We start from the raw sequence: 20,891 nt of genomic DNA on the forward strand, positions 1-20,891 counted from the left end.
GTATCAGAATACATAAAGAACTCATACAACTCAACAGCCAAGAGCAACTCAATTTAAAAATGGGTAGAGGAAGTGTATAAACCTGGCGATTCACAGACCTGTACCCCTGGGGATAAAAATATATTATATGTTTATAAAAAATAAAAATAAATTTAAAAAAAAATGGGTAGAGGATTTGATAGACATTTCTCCAAAGAAGACATACAGATGGCCAACAAGCCCATGAAAAGATCCTAAACATCACTAATCATTATAGAAATGCAAATGAGAACCACTATGAGATATCACCTCATACCCCTTAGAATGGCTGCTGTTAAAAAACAAAAGCAAAATAACAAGTGTCGGTGAGGATGTGAAGAAATTGAAGATTTGTACCTTGTGGTGGAAATATAAAATGGTGTGGCTACTATACCAAACAGTATGGTAGTTTCTCAAAAAATTAAAAACAGAATTACCACATGACCCAGCAATTCCACTTCTGCATATACACCCAAAAGAACTGAAAGCTGCAGAGACTTGGAGAGATATCTGTACACCCATTTAGTTTAATTTAATTTAATTTAATTACCTGTCTATTTATTTTTAGGGAGGGAGAGAAAGAGGGGAGGGACAGGAGAGAAAATGAGAGAGAATTTTAGACAGGATCCATGCCCAGCACAGAGCTCAACGTGGGTCTCAGTCTCACAACCCTGGGATCATGACCTGAGCCTAAATCAAGAGTTGGACACTTAACTGACTGAGACCACCCAGGCACCCCTGTATATCCATTTTAATAGTCTTATTCACAGTAGCCAAAAAGGGGAAGCAAACCAAATGTCCATCACTGGATGAGTAAACAAAGTGTGGTATATCCATACAGTGGAATATTATTCAGTCTGTTAAAAGGAAGGAAATTTTGACACATGCTACAGCATGGATGAACTTTGAAGACATTACGCCAAGTGAGAAAAGGCAGTCACAGAAGCACACTGATCTCACTCATGTGGATGTACTTAAAGTAGTCAAACTCATAGAGACAGAATGGTGGTTGCCAGGGATTGGGGTGAGGGGGAATAGGAAATCACTCTTTAATGGGTATAGAGTTTCAGTTTTGTAAGGTATACACCTAAAAGTAGTTAAATGGTAAATTTTATGTTTATTTTGCCACAATTTAAAAAAAATTAAACATGGAGGCGATGCTTGGGTGGCTCAGTTGGTTAAGCAACTGCCTTCAGCTAGGTCATGATCCTGGAATCCCAGGATCGAGTCCCACATCGGACTTCCCTGCTCAGCAGGGAGTCTGCTTCTCACTCTGACCTCCTTCTCATGTGCGCTCTCTCTCTCAAATAAATAAATAAATCTTTAAAAAAAATTTTTAACATGGAAATACTAAAATTGAAAACTTTTAAAAAAATGAAAAACTCTGGGGTGCCTGGGTGGCTCAGGGGGTTAAAGCCTCTGCCTTCAGCTCAGGTCATGGTCCCAGGGTCTTGGGATTGATCCCTGCATCATGCTCTCTGCTCAGCAGGGAGCCTGCTTTCCCCCCCCCCCCGCCCTCTGCCTGTCTCTCTGCCTACTTGTGATCTCTGTCAAATAAATAAATAAAATCTTTTTTTAAAAAAAAAAAAAGAAAAAGAAAAACTCACTAGAGGGCTCAATAGTAGATTTAGGTTGTCAGAAGAAAGAATCCATGAACTTGAATAGAGAGCCATGGAGATAATGCAGTCTGAAGAATGGAAAGAATGACAAAAGAGCGTACAGAATCTCAGAAAAATATAGGTTACCATTAAGTGGACAAGAAGTAGAAGAGCGAAAGAAAGAGGCGGAAAAATATTCAAAGACGTAATGACTTACAACTTTCCCAATTTGATGAAAACCACTAAGCTACACATCCAAGATGCTTGACAGACTCTTGCTTGACTGATGAGGGTAAGCATGAAGAGATCCACACCCAGACATGTAGTCAAAATTTTGAAAGACAGAAAGATGCAGAAAGTAGCAAGAGAGAACTGACTCAGTTATAGGGGACCTGCAAGAAGAGTAACACCTGACTTCTCATGAAAAACAGTGGGGGCCAGATGGCTGCGAGAGGCCATGTTAAAGTGCTGACAGAGTCCGCCCTGCAAAACTGTCTTTCAAAAGCAAAGGCAAAATGAAAATATTTCCAAGTAAATGAAAACAGAATCCATTGCTACCAGATCTGCCTTACAAGAAATACTAAAGGAGGTTCACTAGGCTGAAAGAAAGTGACACTGGAGAGTAATTGAAATACACATACACACACATGCGCGCACGCATGCACACACGCACACACGAGCGCCAATAGAGGCAATTAAGTGGGTCATGACCAAAGACCATATAGTTATGTACTTCTTCTTTCTTCTCATAACTGATTTCAAACACCAAGGAGCAGCTTATACCCAGTTGCTTTCTAGTTATTATAATACAGCTCTTCATGTTCACATCAAGGCATCCTCCCAAGCTCCCAAGTTTTCTAAAGGGAAAACTGAGCCAAAGGAAGCCAGTGACTTGCCCAGGAAAGTTTATCTCAAGTCATTCATAAGGAAATAAGTAGCAGGAGCACTCTCAGAATCAGGAGATAATATTCAAAGACATCTTAAAAACTTATCTCTCTGATATTTTTAAACTGCTATTTTCATCATTCTTTGAAGGTGATGTCAAGCAAATGCTTATGGTTTCTTAATTTAGGAAAAAGATTTCAATTTTGGTTGTCTCCGTGAGAGATATGGAAAATGTCCTAGATTTCCACCCGACTTCCTGACCAGATGAACGATTTTTTGAACTTACTGCCTTGTTTAGACTGTTTATACCACTAATTTGGGTGGAACTGAATCACGTTTGCAGACTTCCGATGAAGCACTTTAGAGACCTGAACCAACTTTCCTACATTGCGAAGAGGAAAAGTCTCACTGAATCAACTTAATCATCTGCTCCCTCTTGCTTTTTCTGCTGCCTAAGAAGTATTGCTTAAGAAAGAAGCTTTGGAATGAGAACAAGAAGTATGCGGCTGTAAGTTGAGCATGGAAAATAGTTAAGATAATAATCTCCACCTATCAACTCTTCTATTTATATTAATGTTCTATTAATAGAAAGAATATGTCGTAGTATCAGGAATCAGTGTTTTTGTAAGTATCATTCATAGTTCTGTTGAGCTTCTATTGTAATCAGACCAAAACTAGCAAATAAATCTGTAAGAACCATGATATCTATTTACATACATAGTTCCATTTTAAACTGCGGCCGAAGAGAAGGTATTTCCCTAATATAGCTCTTGGAGTTTAGCCAAACAGTCCAACACTTCAGGGCACAGAACCGGAACAAGTGCTCCCAGGTTTGCCATGTGATCGAAGTGATGCTAAGTGATTTGCTCATGAAAACAAATCTATTTTTGGTTATGACTGAAGAAAAAAAATTATGTAGACTATCTGAGGGGAATCCATCTGTAGCAACACTGAAAGGGAAAAATGTTTAGAAGCCATTTCTCTCCTAGAGTGGGAATAAATTTATAGAGGGCAGCCATCCTTGTCCTGTGCTTTCAAGCGGTGTTGTATCTACAGCACTCCAGCAAGGCGGTCATGATCCTGAAAAAAAATTGTGCAGGTTAATTCCACGTTTCTAATGGGAGCGCATTGCAGTGTGCAGTAAGCCATTCAGTTAGAAATTTTTTCTTCTCCAAGTGCAGTCTAATTACAATGAAAGACTTTTTGCCATATCTCCACACTTGATAGAGAATGACCAGTATGTATTTCCTTATAGTCACTTTTTCATGAAATCATCAAATTATAAAATTGAAATAGAAGCAAGCAACAGGGGCGCCTGGGTGGCTCAGTTGGTGGAGCAGGTGACTCTTGATCTTGGGATTGTAGGTCCAAGCCCCATGTTGAGTATAGAGATTTCCTAAAAATAAAACCTTTAGGGGCATCTGGATGGATCAGTCAGTTAAGTGCCTGACTCTTGATTTCAGCTCAGGTTGTGATATCAGGTCCCGAGATCAAGCCCAGCATCAGGTTCCACACTCAGTGTAGAGTTTGCTTGTCCCTCTCCCCCTGCCCCTCCCCCTCCAAATAAATAAACAAAATCTTTTTTTTTTTTAAAGATTTTATTTATTTGACAGAGAGACACAGTGAGAGAGGGAGCAGAAGCGGAGCGAGTGGGAGAGGGAGAAGCAGGCTTCCTGCAGAGCAGAGAGCCCGATGCGGGGCTCGATCCCAGGACCCTGGGATCATGACCTGAGCCTAAGGCAGATGCTTAATGATTGAGCTACCCAGGTGCCCCAATAAATAAAATCTTTTAAAAAATAAAATCTTCTGAAAAAAAATATAAAACAGGGACACCTGGATGGCTCAGTCAGTTAAGCGTCTGCCTTCAGCTCAGGTCATGATCCTAGTCCTGGGATCGAGTCCCGTGTCTGGCTCTGTTCAGCAAGGAGCCTGCTTCTCCCTCTCCCTCTGCCTGCCGCTCTACCTACCTGTGCACTCTCTATCAAATAAACAAAATCTTTTAAAAAATAATAAAAAATAAATAGAAACAACAAAGTTTCTGAAAATAATTGCTCAGTCATTTAGATTCTGTTTGAGCATCTCCTAGGAAATGGCACTTCTGTGACATGAGGCAGTCTTTCTGTTTTTAAAAAAACTATTTTTCACTTAGGTTCTGTAGGGCCTTCTCCATCTTCTCTTTCTCTTCCTCAGGCCAAATTGTCATGATTCCTTTAACTTTATCTCCTTTTCATTATTTTTGCTGTTTCTTTCTTTATCCTTTTAAAAACATATTTACTTAATATATTCATACAGTGCTTTCCCAGAGAGCAAAAGGCTACTGGAAGACATCTAAGTAACACATACGCTTTACAAGCCAAAAACAAATGTAACTGTCAGAATGACAAAAATGCAGGAGGGAGAGTGAATACAGCAGGAATGAGCCTGGAAAAGAATCAGGGTCCAGAGGGGTTGAACCCTCAAGGTCTGCAGTAGAAACTTTACACTTAAAATGAGTTTGTGGGGCGCCTGGGTAGCTCAGTGGGTTAAAGCCTCTGCCTTCGACTCAGGTCATGATCCCAGGGTCCTGGGATCAAGCCCCGCATCGGGCTCTCTGCTCAGCGGGGAGTCTGCTTCCTCCCCTCTCTCTCTGCCTGCCTCTCTGCCTACTTGTGATCTCTGTCTGTCAAATAAAATGAGTAAAATCTTTAAAAAAAAAAGAAAAAAGAAAATGAGTTTGTGCCATATTCTATACACTCATGAAAGCCATTGATTGCATTGTTCTAGAAAGGGTCAGGAATTTCCACCCCCTCTCCCTACAGCACAATCCTGTGGTTCACATTTGCAGGCTGCACTGCCCCTTCTTAGCCCTGTGGTCTCTGGTTGATACAGAATAATTGAGCTGGACGGGACTGGAAGATATCATCTGCTCTTGAAAATTTCCAAGGATCACGGTTCTGTGGCATTCTTTGTAACCCATCCTCTTTTTCACCCTTTTCTCTTTCCCTGCTCTCTCTGCCTCTCCCTCCCCAAGGAATCTTAACTCCCCAAGTAGGAGCTAGTATCATCAGGAAGGCCAGCCAGGGGCACCGCTTACACTGCCCCTTTGAGTACCTCCCGAGCAGTCAGTGGGTATCACGTTTAGGGAATAGTCATCTCCTGTGTCTACTTTCAGTGATGGCAGTCACATCTTCAGAATGACCAGAATTGGACCAGACTACTTCTCAAGTCTTTTCAAACTCTAATGTTCTCTGATTCTCTAATTCTGTGAACCAAAATAGGAATCAGAGACTAATCATAGGTTGTTTCTTGTAAGCATTAACTTCAAATACCGCTTCAGTCAGGCTTGCAGAGTACTTGGCAGGACATTTTTCTTGATTTCTGGGTAAAGTTTGGTTCTGACGGCCAGTCCTCAAGAGAAGCACAGAAAAGATGAAGGGAGAATTCTAAAGGAGGACCAGGTGTGACTGGGGATGCGCTTTAGAATCCTGTAGATGGGACTATGGTAAAGGCTCTGAACCGTGCAGCGACCTTTCCACCCCGTGCTCAGATGCCAGAACTGTGGGGTGTTCTTGAAAGTGAAAAACAAAGATAAGATCAATAAAAAAGTATAGAAGGTGTATTTACCTCTTGAGTTGTTAGGTCATAACTTGAAAGGAGAATTGTCTGCGAGGCCTGGGCTGAAAACAGACTCATGATAAATTCATTTTGTTTATTGCAAAAATGGAACGTATGCTGGTGGTGCATTCCTAACTTCTCAAAAAAAGTGTGCATTCCTCAGTAGTGTTTTGAAGGGTTTTTCCGACACTAAAAGTAGTAATTGCTCATCGTAGGAAGTTTGGGGTAATATAAAAAAAAAAAAAAAAGTCAAGAACAGCTAGAGAGAGCCACTCTGAACCTTGGGTGTGTTTCTTTAAAGTCTCATTGCTGGTGTATTCTCAAGCATAGTTGAGATCATTTGGCACATACCATTTGTATGCTGATTTTTCCCTTTGCAGAGAATGTTCCAATGCCAATTATGTAACTTGAAAAATTCTTCAAGTTACATCATTTTATTTTATTTTATTTTTTATTTGAGAGAGGAGGAGAGCGTGAGAGTGTGAGAGAGATAGCATGAGCAGGGGGAGGGGCAGAGGAAGAAGCAGACTCCCACTGAGCAGGGAGCCGCATGTGGGGCTTGATCCCAGGACCCTGGGATCATGACCTGAGCCAAAGGCAGAGGCTTAACTGACTGAGCCACCCAGGCACCCCTCAAGTTACATCATTTTAGTTACTATATAATATTTCCTCTTTAGAAGTCATCAGTGCTTCCTTAGCTTTTCCTCCTATCTGGGGGATAGTTAAATGGTTTCCTTTTTTTCATGATTGTAATAAATGACATCTTTGTACATCAGTATTTGTTCACATTTCAGATTATTTGCTTATTTTCTTGGACTTGTGAGGTTCATGTCATAAAGCCACCCATACTCTCTCTGCGTACTTCTTGTTCAAGACGGCGTACTGGGACTGCCACGCATCTAACCCAGCCTGGTACCAATTCCCATACGAAAAATAAATGCTCCTGCTTAGAACTGTTTAAATCATTTCCAGCTGTACTTAAGAGAGAGAACATTTCCGAACCCATTGTAGAGTCGGTATTGGAGTAGCCCAGCAAGGTGACACGTTTATTTATAGTTTGCTTATGCTCTAACTTATTTTAATTGACCTCCTTGAAGCCTTTGGTATATGAAGTGTCCGCAAGTCCAGATTTAAACTGTTTTTCATCTGTGGGCCTCCATAGGGGTGATTTTCAGCTGAAGTATTTATATTTGCTGTAAACCTGAATGCTAATGAATGGGTTTCCACCTTTTAGATCCTGAAGAAGCGAGGTTGGAGACTTGGCTCCACAAGAATGCCCTGCTTTTCTTTCCCTGTGGAAATAGTATGTGCCTGGTTGGAAGAGAGGTCTAATCTGTGCCCACAGCAGGCCTTCGCCTTTCATCTCTGGCCTCGAAAAAGAGTTGTGTCTGAGTCCCTTTCTGTGGAACTTTGAATTTGCACTTCCTCTCACTGATCTGTATTTGCTCTTTGCTTCTTGATGCCATTGTTTTAAACAAGGTGTGACACCTTGTCCCCGAGCCCTTGCTCGATTGGTCAAATGGGCTGCTTTTACTATGTTTGAGTAGAATGTTCCTTCTTCCATTCAATAAGAGAGTTACTTTTCTTTCTCTCTCCCTTCCTTCCCATTTCTTTTCTCTTCTTTTCCTTTTAACTATTTAACCTAAGGCAGCTGGGGGTGGGGGAAGGCAAAGCCAGCAATATAGGAAGGGAAACATATCAAGAATGAATATTTTATATATTTTTATGACCAGTATCATATTGGCTTTTTACCTCAGCTTTACTGAGGTAGAATACTGAGGTAAAGAATTAATTGGCAAATAAAACTGTAAGATATTTGAAGTGTACACCGTGATGATTCTGTACACATATACATTCTGAAAGGTTTCCTCCCATCTGGTTAAAGAATACATCCATCACTTCACGTAGTTATATATGCCAGTGTTTTTATAGTCTGTTTTATTGAGGTATAATTTATATATAATAAAATTCACTAATTGCAAGTGTACAGTTTCATGAATTTTGATACATGTGCCCAGTAGTGTAGCTACCACCATACTCAAGATATAGAATAAAAAGTTCCCTGTGTAGATACGTGTTTTCATTTCTCTTGGGTGACCATACCTCAGAATGGGACTGCTGACTTACGTGATGAGCATATGCTTTATAAGAAACTGCCATCCCGTTGTCCAAAGTGGCTTTACCATTTTGCATGGTATTTTTTTCTTAGCACCTTTTGGAGGTATCTTCATCTACTTCTTCAGCTCCATCCAACCCTCAAAACTGTTCCCGTGCCTTCCAATGTATGTCAGTCTTTAATCAAAGACAAGGCCAGAATTTGTACATCGAGGAGGAATAGGACTAGAGGGAGGTGCGGTGGGTATATCTGCATGACTGCTAGAGGTGGGGGGTGTAAGAGTGAGGAAGATCCTTCTAGAAGGTTTTTGGAGCTTCAAGTTGTTCTTCCTGTGTCTACAGTGATACTGATAACTTCAGGTGGCTTGAGGCTAACCACAACTACAACACACTTATGCATTTGTTAGGTTTGATCCTAACAATAATTCTACCAAGTACATGTGTTATTACTATCCCCATTTTACAGATGATGAAATGGAATTCAGAAAGTGGATATGTCTTTCCCAAGGTCACACTGCTAGTTAGTAACAAAGCCAGGAGTAGGCCTGGGTTTCCTGACCATGACCCCAGGGCTTTATCTGCTAATAATAGTAATAGTCACCATGTATTGATCCCTGGCACTGAGCTAGGGCCTTTACATGGCCACCATGTCTTGTGTCATTATTCCCATTTTCCAGATGAGTCATTTAAATGACTTTGCCCCCAGTTGTGTAGCTAGTAGCTAGCTGAACCGGAATGGACCCAGAACCTCAGATGGCAGCTCCTGAGCTCTTTCCCTTTCTTCATGCAGGAGAAACAAATGTTCCTTTTTTAACAGCAGAGAGAAAAGGAGAAGGAGAAGGAGAAGGTGAGGAGCTGAAGTGCTGGGGACGGCCACAGTGTTCGTAAACTGTCCTTGCCGTTTATTGCCAGTTTACTTTGGGTTTTAATCTGCAGCTTGTTCACTTTGAACGTCTTTAATGAAGATTATCAGGCTTTACACTCATGCTCTTTGTCCCCGTTGAGTAAACTTGCTTCGTCTTGCTTCTGTGTCCTTGTGTTCCAAGCTGGGTCTAACATTGGGCTTGGTTGTCTTGCCTTCCCTTTGGACAATTTCCCCCCTTCTCCCCCCCTCTTTCTTTCCCCTTCCCTCTCTCTCTCTTGCTTTCTTGCTTCTGCTTCAGTCACGATATCATCTGCCTTTCTCCAGGCTCCTGTGCTCCCATAGACTGCCTTGCATGTTCGTAAAATATGCCATTTAAAGGTAGTTAAAGCAAGTTTCAGAGCCATTCTTGTCCTGTTTCCATTTTTTTATCATTATTGTGAAAATATGAAACTCAGTATGTTTTGTCATAAGTATACTATTTTATAATTAATTTTTAAAATTTAAGAGTGTAAAGGAGATGTTTTTATGAGCTATTCAAGAATGATGGTGTTGATAGAAACTCCTTATGACAATATCTACCTCCAGCGTTGAAAAGAAAAAAATGCTTCTGCTATACTATTCTGTACGTAAGATTTCAAAAATGAATCTTCCATTTTTACCTTTCCATTTATTGGGAAAAGCTAATAGTCTTGATGGCTGACTAGCCACGTTTACTCACAGGTAGCAGAGAGTTGTTAGATTTACACCACACCATTGAAGAGACTATGTGTCTTCAGATTTCTACCAAAGTGTCAGAAGGCAAGATTCAACCCTAACTTTTAGGAAAATAGGTTTTACATTTCTAGAGGGTAGGTGTGAGTCACTTTTGGTTTTGTTTTGCTTTTTTAAAGATTTTACTTATTTATTTGACAGAGAGATCACAAGTAGGCAGAGCAGCAGGCAGAGAGGGAGGGCGAAGCAGGCTCCCTGCTGAGCAGAGTGCTTGATGCAGGCCTCGATCCCAGGACCCTGAGAGCATGACCTGAGCCAAAGGCAGAGGTTTAACCCACTGAGCCACCCAGGTGCCCCAACTTTGGGTTTAAGTGAGGTGTTGGAAAATTACTTCAGAGCACCGGGGTCCTCTGCATGGAGGACCTGGCTCCTTCCCCTCACCTGTTGTTGGGGGATCTTGGCCTGGGTACAGTCCATGAAATCTCAGGGACAAGCTTGGCATAGGCCAGAAGCAAACAGAAGGAAGGGAGGCTGTCTGTGGGCTAGGCCTTTAAAACCACAAGGTCCCTGGGAAGGAGTCCTAATTTAGCCACAGTCCACTCCAGACCTGATTGTCTGGGATGGGTTGTGCCAGCTGAGGGGCTGATGGGACTCCAAGGCTGAGAGAGAGAGGAGGGCGGACGGAGGTCTGCAACAGGCATCCTCTGGCACGTTTGCTTGAGAAGGCCACGGGTCATCTTGGATGTTACCTTTAGCAACGTTTCAGAACTGGAAGCCTCCCAACTAAGCTTTTTTTTTTTTTTTTTTTTTTTAAATTAATGTCTATTAAGTGCCATAGCTCAGCCACGTCCCTGTTTTTAAACTGTGTACAGATTCATCTAGAATTAGTCTGAGAATATTTGTTTTCACTTTTTCTTCAACATTCAGATTTCTAGTGTAGATAAGAGGGTATGAGGTAGAGCTGAAGCAGATGCTCACGGAGGAAAATTCTAGAAAGAGAATCTATAAATCCTTGGCTTGGGAGTCCTGCCAGTGCTCTCACTGGGCCTGGTGACAGAGGCGTGGCTGGTTCAGAGATCAAGGGACAGAAGTGATGGTGGGCAGGCCTCAGAGTTGAGGAGCTTGCTCAGAAACATCGAGGGCCCTGAGAGAAGAGAGTGAGGATCTTGTTAACTTTACAAGTTTGGGAGGTAGAACTTAGAAAACCCCTCAATACCTCTTCCAGTGATTCCGAACATTCTAAGGTCTCTGTTCCTCTAATGTGAGAGGTCAGTGGCATTTGAAAATTAAAGAGTATCTTGACACATTCAGTTCTGTGAATCGAAGCCATATAGGGGCTTTCATACTGGGGGGAAGGCAAGAGATTTAGGAGGCTTGTCCTGACCCTTTTCGGAGAAGCCCTTGTAGAAGAGAGAGAACCAAAGCGTTAGCTAGAAGATTTAAATGCCATTGTGTCCTCGCTGAGAATCATTGCTGAGCAGGAGAGGAGGCATTTCCCTGTGACACCTCCACACGTCAGGCCTCTCTGTCTCCCAACGACATGATTTCTGTGAACTCAGATGAATTGATTCTTCAGTATCAGGTCTAGGCTCCCCCATCCCAATATTAAGTAACTATTTACCTCTGTGTTTTCTTCTTTTCTTCAGGTTTCGGTTTTTACATTTAAATCTTCAGTTCATTTTGGCTGGAGGTAGGGATCTAACTTATTTCTTCCTTCCAGGTAGTTATGAGCAAGTTGGCCTAACATCACTCGTTGAATAAGCCAGCCTTTTCCCCGCGAACTTGATTGCGCACCTCCATCCTGTTTTCAAACAGCCAGCACTGTCTGGTGACACACCGGCCAGACCTCAGCCACTCAGGATTTGGGCTTCTGTACCCCTGACAGATTCCCTTCTCAGCCTTGTGCTCGGTGCTCCCTGGCCCCGCTGCGGGGGGTGCCAAGCTCTGTTTCAGCAATAGACTGTGCAGTTGTTGAAGTGCTTTGTTTTATTTTGTTCCCGTTTGATAAAAACGAGTGGGGGAGGGAGGAAACCGGGGTGTTGGACCTTGCCATAAAAAAACCAGTCTTATAAATAGAATAAAAAATAGAAGTCATTTGGTCTCAAAAAAGCCTTTCTCCTCAACCAGATGCTTATTGGACATAATATGAAGGACAAAACCTGCATTTCACTGACACAGTTGTAGAAATTAATTACCTAAGATTATCTGAATAGGAGAGGGGTCCTGGTCTGAAATGGTGCCTAAGGTATCATAAAGACAATTAAAAGCCTCTCCAAGCCACGCCAGGCTGAGGACATATCTGCCTGGTGCTCTTGGATTTGACCTCTGTGTGCAGCCTGTCCCAGAGTGAACCTGTGGGTGAACCTCGCCCTAACGTGTAAAAACAAAACTAGAAACAATACAAAGGAGAAAACATAAAAACTCCCCTTGTCTGTTTCTTAGCCCAGTCCTGCCAGCCAACAACCATCTGTCTCTCTTAGTCCGCACGCATACGCCACCACCGCTTGAGCCCCAGAAACCTCATTAATAAACGTCCTTTCTCTTCGGTCGGTGGCATGGCCACGCTGGGCCGGGGGGCCTCTGTGGGGGCTGCCTGCACCACGCAGTAGCCCTGAATCAGTCTCAGCACGTTTTCTCTTCTGTCCAGCCCCTTCTGCACATGGTGGCCACAGTGACCTTCTCGAAAGTCTGATCCTGTGGGCCTCCCTCTGGTTACAACCCTGCAGTGACACCCTACTGACCGCGTGGTGGCCACCATCTTCAGCTTGCTGGACGCTGCCTCGCACCAGCCTGCCTGTCCTCCCCCGCATTGCCCCTTCCCCCCACCCCTGGCTGTGCCTGGAATGTCTCCCCCTGCCCAGAGTTCGCTGCCCCTTCCTAGATTGCCTTCCCTGCTCTCACAGGTCTGGTCCTGGCCCAGAACTGCGCTCTCACAACACCGTGGGCCGTGGGCCTCGTGCCTCCTTGGCACTCACCACAGCCAAGGGTCGTACATTTGTGTGTTTACGTGCTAGCGTCTGCCCCCGTCACGGGTCGGTGAGCCCCACATCCATTTTCACTCATCGTCGTGTTCCTAGTGACTGGCACAAGGGAGGTTCTCAATAAATACTTGTTGAATGTTGTTCTTGTTCGCCCTGTTGGCAAGCTAACCTGACAAGATTTCATCAAGATTTCTATTTTAAGATTCGATCGTATTGGTCCAAAATATTTCCTATTTTGTATTTTCACTTCTAGATTTGATGTGTCCATGATATTAATAAAATACTCTTTTAGTAGGATATTGTTCCTTGCCGTTAGAATGGTCTTTTCGTTTGTCTCATGTGGGCTCTAAATCTCTAGAATTGCATAGGCTTCAAATCTTAGGAAGTGACAGAGTTTGTCAGTGTATATTTTCTATTTCATTATATGCCTATAGCATTGCATACATAGATGGCACTATGACCAAATATTTATTATGTACTATTTTAATTTGAAAAGCATGTTACTCAGTTTCGTTTTGGATGGAAAGGAAAAAATTGTCTGTAACACTACCTGCCACTCAAAGTTAGCTGCTGTTCTGATTTTTAGTATATTAACCTGCCTGTCTTTTTATATGGATTTTAATACTACCATGATCACAATATACATAAAATTTAGTGTCCTGTTTTTCCCCTAAATAATCTTAATGTTGATAGATCATTATACTGTCTGTGACATGACATGTGAACCTAATTTATCTGGTTAGGGTCAATAAGCATCTCTGAAGAACCACACTGTGGTAATAAGCACCATTCTGTGCACCAAAGTCAAAAAATTCATTCAAAAAAACACGGATTTTGTACTTCAGCTGTATAATAACAGAATACCACAGTTCCAAAGCTTTTAGTGACATTTTTACTTCTTGGATATACTAATTTTGTGACATTGCCTTTTTATCTTAGAGGACTTTTCTCTATGTTTAATATTAATAGTCCCTTTTTTCATATATTCAAAAAATTGGTTAGGGCTTCCTGCATGCCAGGCACTATTCAATGTCCTGGAGATACAGCGGTGAAACCAAATAAAGTACCCACACCCTCCTGAAAGGAGACAGACAAGAATGAATGAATAAACGAATGCAGTGATAAGTAAAACAGCCAAAAAGTTGGGTGAAAGGGGTGGATAATGGCATGGGGGGGAGGGGTTGCTCTTTCATGAGGTCAGGGAAGGCCTCTCTGATGGTGACATTTGAGCAGAGACCTAAATAGCATGCGTAGCTACACAGGTGTCAGGGAGAGTTTTTCTGGCATAGAGATCAGCAGGTGCAAAGGCCCAGAGGTGAGAGCGTTTGGTGATTTCAAGGAATAAGAAGGAGCCTGTGAAGGAAGGGGCAATAGGAGCTGAGGACAGTGGGCTGGGGCAGGGCCTTCAGGAGACCATGGAGGGCCTTCCAAGCTGTGGGTGAGGCCTCTGGCCTTTCCTCTGAGTGAGGGATGGGTAGTTGGGGAATAGTAAGATGATCTGAATCGTGTTTCAGTAGGATCATTTCATTCTGCAGCTTTCTCTCTTCCTCCTGAGGGCCTTCGGTTTCCACCTTTGTCAGCCTCTGACAAATGTATACTAGAACCTGTAAGCCTTCTTTCAGACACATGCACGGTGTGCTCGTAGAGCGCTCATTCTTGTCTGTAAATGTTCAGGCAGGTCATTAGCCACACCCTGTGGTGTCACAGAATAATACTTGGTCATCACCGGTCCAAGAATCAGGCATATTCCATGTATCTGAAAAACTCTATAACTGAGTTTCCCATTTCTTTATCTTTTACCCATTTGAAGCAATTTTTTCTTTCTGAAAATAATGACCAAATATGTTTTTCAGATTGCAAAAAGTCATATCCTGTTAAGGCTTATTGTCAACCTGTAATTCTCAAGCATACCTCACCCTCTGACATTCTAGAAACCAACATTTTTTCATGGGGGAGTGGGGGGAGACTTTAACCTAATTATAATCTTCCTTGAGTTGCTTTATGGTTAGATCTATCAAATGCCAAAGTTAGAGCCCATTAGTAGGCTTAAAACACTTATTTCTGATGGAACGAACTGTTACAGGTTTCTTAGGGTAATTGATTTCTTTTGTTTTCTTTTCTGTTATAGGAGGAGATATCACAGCTTTCCCAGATTGGGAGGAAAAATATGGAATGTGTTTTACCGCTGACTGAACACAACCAAATGAACTGTACTGACAGTAGTTTGAAAACCAGCAGTTAGCAGTTTGTTCAGGCTCTAACATTGTCCAGCACTTTCCAGAGCAAACTCACTGTTTACAAGAACTCTCGGCCTTACGACGTGTATAACCTCAAGCTTTGTTTATTTAAAATATTTCTGCAAAAGAAAAGTACCCGGAGCCCACTTTCCAAAATGGCCATGGATGAGTATTTGTGGATGGTCATTTTGGGTTTTATCATAGCTTTTATCTTGGCGTTTTCTGTTGGTGCAAACGATGTTGCCAATTCATTTGGTACTGCTGTGGGCTCTGGCGTGGTGACCTTGAGACAAGCATGCATTTTGGCTTCAATATTTGAAACCACTGGCTCAGTGTTACTGGGAGCCAAAGTGGGAGAGACCATTCGAAAAGGTATCATTGATGTGAACCTATACAACGAGACAGTAGAAACACTAATGGCCGGAGAAGTTAGTGCGATGGTCGGTAAGTAGCCTTATTCTTTACATCAATGGGAAATGCACCCGATGGCCTACTTCTGTACAAATATTTCTGTCATGTCCATAAGTGTGATTTATGTTTTGACTTCAAAACTGGTTTGATGTTTCATATATACTACATCTTATTTTTGCTTTCTGCATTCTAGCTTGATTTTTTTTTTTAATGTTCAAATATCAAATTTTTAGCAAACGTTGTTAAAATAGATTTGGCTAAAAGTGCTTTTCATAAAGTAACAGACAAAGATGTTTGTAGACTAGCTGTCATTTTAAAGTAGTTTGAGAATCTTTAAAGAAATAACAAGTCTCAGTGAATGTGTTTGTAAGGTTGACTTGTGAGATATCCTTGGCAGTTGATGCCTATTTTTCCATAGATTATTCATCAGTTAGGCTGCAATGTTTTGAAAACGTGGATGCCAAAAAACCAATATTTATTAAGTTTTGTGTCCTCAGTTTGAGGTTTTGAGCCTGACTGAATCAATGTCAAGTGCTAGTCTTCTACCTTATTTTTAATGCCTTTGCTGGGAATTTTGGTTTTTGTTTTGATTTTTGATTTTCTGATTCTACCTCTAGGAGATCCATTTGGGATGGTGTTTGTTTTGTTTTCTGGCCAAACAACCATTTGTGTGTCACCTGTTTACAGTACAGCCTTATATTGGTAGTTTCAAGTTGTTTAGATGAGGGGGAAGTGTAGAGGGCAGTGAAACATGGTAACAAGCTGACTGACCAGCCAGTCGGTGTGATTTCTCCACTGGCCAGCCTGACCATCAGCTGCAAGCACCATGGGGGTGCTGCCCTGTCTGCCCTCGCTACCTCCGGAAAGAAGATTCAGGCAGGAATGCTTAAGTGCAGCCCCCAGGACTCTTGTTCTGCTTGTCTCTGGGTAGTGATGACGTCACAGCAGACAGCTGATCTGTATGGGTAATTTGGTTAGGGAGAAGATGATTAGAGAGGAATCGTACCACCTTCTACTTTCATCAGGACATACCCTTTTGTAGGAAGGGTTCTGCAGTAGGAGGTAAGGTGGCTGGTGTACCAAGAACATAGCTATAGTCCACAGGCCCCTAGTTCTTGACTCTCTCTAGCGTTTCTGAAGCACCCAGAATGTGGACATTATTTACCAAATATAAGGTGGCCCACCATCTTTTTGCAATAGCAGGTTAGTTTGAGAAATTGTTGAGGTGTTTGATCCATATCCAATTCTGATGTACTAAGGTATTAAATACCAAGCACATGATGCTGGTAATACATGCTAAGGAGTTCTGTTTCTCAACATTTTGTGTTTTAATGATGTAAGGTTTATGATGGCTTTCATGACAACAGCTTTTTTTTTTTTTTAAGGTTTTATTTATTTATTTGACAGATCACAAGTAGATGGAGAGGCAGGCAGAGAGAGAAAGAGAGAGGGAAGCAGGCTCCCTGCTGAGCAGAGAGCCCGATGTGGGACTCGATCCCAGGGACCTGAGATCATGACCCAAAGCGAAGGCAGCCGCTTAACCCACTGAGCCACCCAGGTGCCCCGACAACAGCTGTTTTAATGGCTGGATTTTATTTACCTTCACTGGTTATCTGTTTCTCATCATAGCCAGATAAAAGTGAAATTTCCCTTAGAAAAATGACAGTTCTTTGTAAAAGTCATGCTTGGTTTTCGTGATAGGAATCTAAGACATAGTCATAGTGAGCTAAAATTAAGATTTCTCTAGTCAGGATGATATGGGCAAAAAATGTTGAAAGTAGGGGAAAAATAAGGAAAAACATTTATAAAATTAAGTTTTAACAGTAGCTTCTTCTGTCTTTGGATAAAACTTCTGAGGAATAGTTGTATTTATGTTTTTTTAAGATTTATTTATCAGAGAGCGAGCGAGAGAGAACACACCAAGCAGGGGGGCTGTAGGCAGAGGGAGAGGGAGAAGCAGACTCCCCACTGAGCAGGGAGCGTGATGCAGGACTCGATCCCAGGACTCTGGGATCATGACCTGAGCAGTTGGCAGACGCTTAACCGACTGAGCCACCCAGGCGCCCTGGCATGGTTCTGTTGTTTATAAAGAGATTTGTCGGTGAGGCCACACAGAGGCCCCGGCTTAGACTAGAAGCCTCGTGAGCTCAGACCTTCATGTCACTGCTCACGTTTCGTGTGGGCAGTATGACCTGTCCGGTTTTTCAGTTCTCCCACCCCGGCCTTTGGCTGTTCACTGAAAGAATGAAGAATACTTACCTCAACTAGAAGTTAGGTTAACCAAAGCAATTTGAGGTTTCGCTTGAATAACTTGATGTTGTTTGCTTTGGTTTCTTTCTTGTAATCTTCCTTTTTTTTCTTCCTTTCTCTTTTGATGTATGGGTAGATGAATCTCAAAGCCTATTTTGTTGGGAATTTATGTGAGTTACTAGATTTTTAGAACTGGGTTCCTTGCAAATGAGAGCTTTGTTAATTTAAGGCGGTGGTATAATTATTATTGGCCAAAACCAAAGCTGATTCTTCTCCAGTGCCTGAATTGTCCCTTTCTCCTTCTAAATTCGATATCCATTTCTTCTCTCTTTATCTCCCCCTGTCATATTCTATTTTTTCTTTTTTCTTTAGAAATGTCTCCCCAAGCCTTTGGGTCTCTGTGCTTTCTGATAGAATGGTGGTAGCATTGGGTTGGTTGGGTGGAAGAAACCATTTTTGCCAGCTAAACTTGCAGAATTAAGCCTCTTTGTACACTAAGCTCAGCCCTGAAGCATTAGTCGGTCCACTTAGTATGAAACCACCAATGGTTCCAAAAATCTACTGAGAATTCAGAACCCACCATCTTCTCATGGAAATATCTGTGATAGCATGAACAAGCGGTCTCCTTGAACCAAAGTAAGAAGTGCCGCATCCCTTTGCCTGTCCCGAGCACACTCACGCTGCCTGTCTGCTTCCAGCGTGACCGGGCACCTTTGCGCGGCCACCTCCCCACATTCCCCCAACTTTCCCTAGATTTTGTCTTACACCTTTATTCCGCACTTAATCCCTTCCTCTTTATAAGATATCATTATCTCAAGTTAAAATATCTCTGTCTTTTTTCCCACTGTTTTTCTTAACACTGGTGTAATCCCATTGGCCTTCGGAAATTCCCAAGGCTTAGCAGGCCTCGCGCTCTCACTTTGCCAGGCGCCCTGCAAATCCCTGCCTCTGCCTTGCCCTCCTTTCCGCTGCCCTCCCCTCCCGCCCCCTGGCCCCCCGGCCCCCCTTCCTGACTAGGCAGGCCTGTCCTCCCTGACCTTTCCTTACAAACCCTGCTGCTCCAGGACCTATGTTATAAAGTCAGCCAGAGAAGGGATAGCAGCTTTCAGGAAAGAAAATCCCATGGTCTGAATTCATCTGGGTGACTCTATACTCCTCTCTGAATGTCAGCAGATTATTTTCAGTTTGTAAGAATAGAAATCATAAAGTTTCTTTCTCAAGTTATAGCTCTGTGCCATGTAACGTGCTCTAAACCCTGGCTCTATTTTTAACACAAACTAGTCAGTCACTCAGAAGCTCAGGGCTTAGATGGGAAGGCTTAAGGAATTGTCCACAGGGAGGCCTGGCTGCCACCACGGGGCCTGTCACCAGTTTGGCAGCACGGGGACGGCCCCTCCTCCTCCCAGCACATGCTTCAGGGGTAGCCACGGATAGGGTCGAGCCCAGTTTGGCTCACAGGTGGGTATGCCCAGCTTCACGGAGCAGTGGTCAGCATTGCTGCCCAAAGTAGGGCCTGTACAGCCAGTAGTGATCCTTTTTAAGTCAGATCTTTTTGAAGAAAATGCCAGGGATCTGCTTAAAAGTGCTGCTGCCAAGCAACCAGATTTCCAGAATTAACATTTGGGATTAATAACGTGCCCTGCTTATCAGCCAAGGCCTTTGTTCCCTTACAGTTCTATATGAGCTTTTCAACAACTGTTTCTGAAAGTGATCTTGCCCAGCTGATGCTTTTAATACGCACTGCAAAATTTGATCTGCTTATGAAAATATCTGGAGTGAACTGTAGCCTAGAAAAACATTAAGCCTGGAAAAGGAGGTGAAATTGAGGTAAAAGGACACAAAGCCAAAGCTAAGGATCCTCTTAACTGGTAAGAATTAGAAGACTCGAGAAAGTATACAAAGAAAATGCCTGGCATTCTGGTCAGGGGCTGAGAGCAGATGCCCACCTGTGGGTTAAATGCCTTAGTGACTTCTTATGCAAGAGACAAATACAAAAAAACAATGTGGAATTACACACTCCCTTTTTTCACTGAGGTGTCACTGATGTGTAACGCTAGATTAGTTTCGGGTGTACAGTGTAATGATCCACTGTTTGCATATTACAGTCTCTCTTACAGACTAATCCGTGTGACCTCACCAGCGTCTAGCCCTCCTTATTATGTGACCATAGGGTTAACTGCAGTGACATCTTTTCCAGTATGCAGCCTTTCCTACTTCTCTGTGTTCACTAGAGTCTGTAATCTCTTGCTCGGTCTTGGCCACACTTCACGTTAGAACAAGTTCATCGTCAGCACCTGTACCTAACTGTGGAAAAGGCAGTTAATAACTGGCATCAAGAGACTTTTCTGGAAATATTTTCAATAAATCATCATTATCCCTTCAGTGTTGAAGGGTGTCCCTTTGACTAAAGTGAGTGATTTTTGTCAGGACTTTAGCATTCTGTAAAGAAAGAATCCAGTAAAAAAATCAGCCCTAGCTGGGCACCTGGGTGGCTCAGAGGGTTAAAGCCTCTGCCTTCAGCTCAGGTCATGATCCCAGGGTCCTGGGATCGAGCCCCGCAGCGGGCTCTCTGCTCAGCCGGAAACCTGCTTCCCCCTATCCCTCTGCCTGCCTCTCTGCCTACTTGTGATCTCTGTCTGTCAAATAAATAAATAAAATCTTTTTTTAAAAAAATCAGCCCTAGGGAGATACTATTAGGAGATAGATACTATTAGGCGATTAACCCTCAGGAGATACTATTATGGAGAACTATAATTTGGATTTCTTCCTTTTGTGGCTGTTTGAGGTACTGTATTCTATAACTAACTTTTTTTTCTTTTCTTTTTTTTAAATCTCCCAACCTACAGGGTCAGCAGTTTGGCAGTTGATTGCGTCCTTCCTGAGACTCCCCATCTCAGGCACTCATTGCATCGTCGGCTCTACCATAGGGTTCTCACTTGTCGCGATTGGCACACAAGGTGTACAGTGGATGGAGCTCGTCAAGATTGGTAATTGCCATTTCCTTTTACCTGTCAGAAGCACATTTTACATTCTCTAGAGTAAGTCTTATTGAAAATCACCATTATCATCTATTTCTCCCTTCAAATGTTAAGATTTATTTCTTTTCTCTTTTTTTCAAATGTTAAGTTTTAGAAGACAAGACCTATGTGGGTAATACATTTCCCCCTAAGATTTCTGCTAACAGAGACTGTGAACTTTTATGTGTTAGATTGTTTTTTAATGCCAC

At 42.4% G+C, this 20,891-nt stretch overlaps 1 protein-coding gene across 6 annotated transcripts in view; it reads left to right on the forward strand.

The window, feature by feature from the left end:
* The window catches only part of SLC20A2 (solute carrier family 20 member 2), a 107,649-nt gene that overhangs the window by 43,542 nt on the left and 43,216 nt on the right, over positions 1 to 20,891 (forward strand). For all 6 annotated transcript variants that reach the window (XM_032328790.1, XM_032328789.1, XM_032328794.1 and 3 more), the window contains 2 exons: positions 14,896 to 15,448; positions 20,512 to 20,652. In XM_032328790.1, the coding sequence (XP_032184681.1) occupies positions 15,160 to 15,448; positions 20,512 to 20,652 (430 nt within the window). In that variant the 5' untranslated portion in view covers positions 14,896 to 15,159. The remainder of the gene's footprint in view (positions 1 to 14,895; positions 15,449 to 20,511; positions 20,653 to 20,891) is intronic.

The sequence above is a fragment of the Mustela erminea genome, chromosome 21 (assembly GCF_009829155.1).
Source record: "Mustela erminea isolate mMusErm1 chromosome 21, mMusErm1.Pri, whole genome shotgun sequence".
Lineage (NCBI taxonomy): Eukaryota > Metazoa > Chordata > Mammalia > Carnivora > Mustelidae > Mustela > Mustela erminea.